The following is a 2720-nucleotide window of genomic DNA, read 5'->3' as shown; positions in this document are numbered from 1 at the left end:
CTAGATCTATCCATGAAAGTGGACATCACTCACCGCAGCATCCTGCAGCAGATCCTCCAGGCGTGTGGCTGTAGTGGAGCGATCACAGCTGTATTTCTTTTTCATGTTCTCCTGCATTTTCTTCATCTTGTTCTGAGCCTCTTTGACATCGGCAAAGAACTGCAAGGGACGGACATTACAGAGGACATAGTTAAGTTTTTAGTTAAGTTTTATAGCTGAATATTTAATATAGGGTTATTGGAATAAAAAAAAAACTGTTTCATACCTGGTAGTAGGCTGTGTTTTCTTTGAGGTGAGCTTCAATACAGCAGCACAACTGGAGGATCCAGCTCCACTGAGTCTGCAAGGCGGCTGTAAAGGCCTTCAAGGGACAAAGAAGACATGATGACAATGCATTGACCTCACTCAATAGATTTACAGGATGTGCATTTTTACACCTCAGCTTGAATAATTACCTCAACTGTCTTCTTGCCAGGATGTCCATCCCTCACAAGTTTGTCTCCCGTGGCCTGGATATCATTGACTTTCTTCTCCCTCAGCTCCAGCTCTCTCATGAGACCCTGAACAATCAAAAGAAAATAGTTAATGGCACTCTTAATTTATCCAAACATATTTTACAAAACTGAACAAATACTCCTAAAACAAACCGAGTAGTTGTCTTTCTTGGCAGTCATGTTGGTGTTCCTGTCACTCCAGTCAAAGTTGACCTCTTCCTCTTCTTTGTCATTCAGCCACATCAGTTCCTTAGTGGCAGCGCTGATGAAGGCGTGGAGTGAATCCAAGTTCCTCAGGCGGGACTTGGAAGAGTTCTGAAAGAAAAAAAAACATCATATTACCAACTGTTGATCAAAAAAAAATAGCACTCAGATACCCACAACTATAACTTAAAGCTTTTACATTCTCTGCATATTGAAATATAAACATATTTACCAGTAGTTTGCCATACTGAAGGTCCAGTTTACCCAGGTATTCCCTGTATGCGCCCTTGCTGGCAGGAGATAGCTGGCTCTAAAGAATATGGAAGATGCAAAAGGGATTACTTTTAAAATCAACTGCACAGTGACAGACAGTATGTTATCCCTTCCAGTGGTTCCGATACGGGCACTACCTCGTCAGTCTTGGCCCGCTCAATCTTGGATCGGAAGTCCTCCACAGTTTGGTGCAGGCCTCGGTGGCTGCCCAGCTGAGATTCCACAGAGGGCAGATCAGAGCCCCACTCTGCCTCATCAATGCGAAGCTGGTTCTCCTCCACCCATGCCAGAAGGTCTTTGACATAGCGAAGGGTCACATCATCCATCTCGGGCCGCACTTTAATAGTGGTGTGCTGGATGGGAGCCTTGGTGGTTGTCACACTGGTCTTCAGGCGAAGATTGTAATCGCTGCGCAGGTTCACCAGGCGCTCATGGATGCGGTAAACCCTATGGAGATGAGAAACACAGTCCTTTATACTGCTGCTTTTTTGTATTCAGAACAGTTTTCTAACAAGGTGTATTGTGTGAAAAGCTCACTTGAATGCAATACATGAAGCACCCACCTGCGGTACATCTGTTCAGACTGAGGGTGGCGCCCATCCTTGAGTACCTGCACATCGTTGAAGAGCAGGCGAATCACATTGTCTGCCTTGTCCAGCTCTCTCTCCACCTCTGCTGTGTGCTTAGGTGGTTGCCCTGCATTCATCAGACGAATATCCTGAGGGGATGAAAGCCAATGAAAACACACATTTTCATCTTCTTTTTAAATGCCACCAACATTTCAGTAAAATAAAGGCTTGTGACAGTGATTGACACAAGTAAGCATCAGCCCTTTCTATGCCTAAAGGAGGGTAAAGATTCCTGTGATTTTCTTTTCTTCACTTTTCCGTAGCTTTGCACGGCCAGACTGGCAGATAACCTTTGTAGAATTTATGTACAGCATGTTCTTAAATACCTGACTGGACAAATGTTTGTAGTGAGTTTCCGTTAAATGAAACGGTGTAAAGGAGGCTCAGAAGTCAAATTTGGACTGCATTAGACTGATGTGCAGCTGAATTCTTTATAAAGATGATTTTATTACTTAGGAAGTTTTGGGAAAAACTTAAAACTCACATCATTTTGGATACAATGAGTTCACAAAGCTAGTGGACTAAATATTCATGTTGTAGATTCTTTGGACTCTTTCACGTAATGAACACACACACATATGAAGTATTAATGAGACCTGAATAGCACTCACCGTCTGCAGTAGAGTCTCCAGATGGTTGAGTTGGTCATCGCACGCCCCCGACTCCATCTGGACTTTGGTGACAATTCTCTGGAGCCTGTCAAGTCTGGATAAGTTAAGATTTAAAAAAAAAAAACAATTAAACAAATTGTAATAAAATTTGTCTCACTCACAACTCCCTCCCTGACATTTCTAGGACTAATAACTTTTGTTGAACAACCACTTTACATTTAGACTACCAGAAGCTGAAGATCACAACTTACGGCCTCTTGCGTTCCAGCAAATACTCCAGTTTATGAGGATCACTCACAAATGCCATTCCTTAATTCTACTATCAAATTTACAGTTCCAGCTACAAAATAAAGCCAGTTCTCCTATCACACTCCTATTGCGTTTTAGGAAATCAATCTGCCACGTAGCAGCGCCGAGCGAGACGAAAATGTCGCCGTTTTCTGACAAAGACATTCAGTCTGCTCATTCACTCAGTCCACATCTTGCAAGCATAAACAAGGCAGATGACT

General features: G+C 42.9%; 1 protein-coding gene across 1 annotated transcript; it reads right to left on the bottom strand.

Moving 5' to 3' along the window:
• Positions 1 to 33: 33 nt before the first annotated feature.
• Positions 34 to 2518, bottom strand: LOC121963790 (plectin-like; the record flags this gene model as incomplete). Its single annotated transcript, XM_042514035.1, has 9 exons — positions 2463 to 2518; positions 2212 to 2305; positions 1535 to 1689; positions 1109 to 1418; positions 931 to 1008; positions 648 to 809; positions 456 to 560; positions 266 to 361; positions 34 to 159 (listed from the first exon to the last, which is right to left on the bottom strand). Coding segments are annotated over exons 1-9 (1182 nt in total), but the record flags the coding sequence as incomplete, so codon positions are not given.
• Between the last annotated feature and the right edge of the window lie 202 nt (positions 2519 to 2720).

Source organism: Plectropomus leopardus, unplaced genomic scaffold (assembly GCF_008729295.1).
Source record: "Plectropomus leopardus isolate mb unplaced genomic scaffold, YSFRI_Pleo_2.0 unplaced_scaffold12519, whole genome shotgun sequence".
Taxonomy (NCBI): Eukaryota; Metazoa; Chordata; class Actinopteri; order Perciformes; family Serranidae; genus Plectropomus; species Plectropomus leopardus.
Note: the sequence above shows the minus strand (reverse complement) of the source record. Positions and strands in the feature narration are given on the sequence as shown.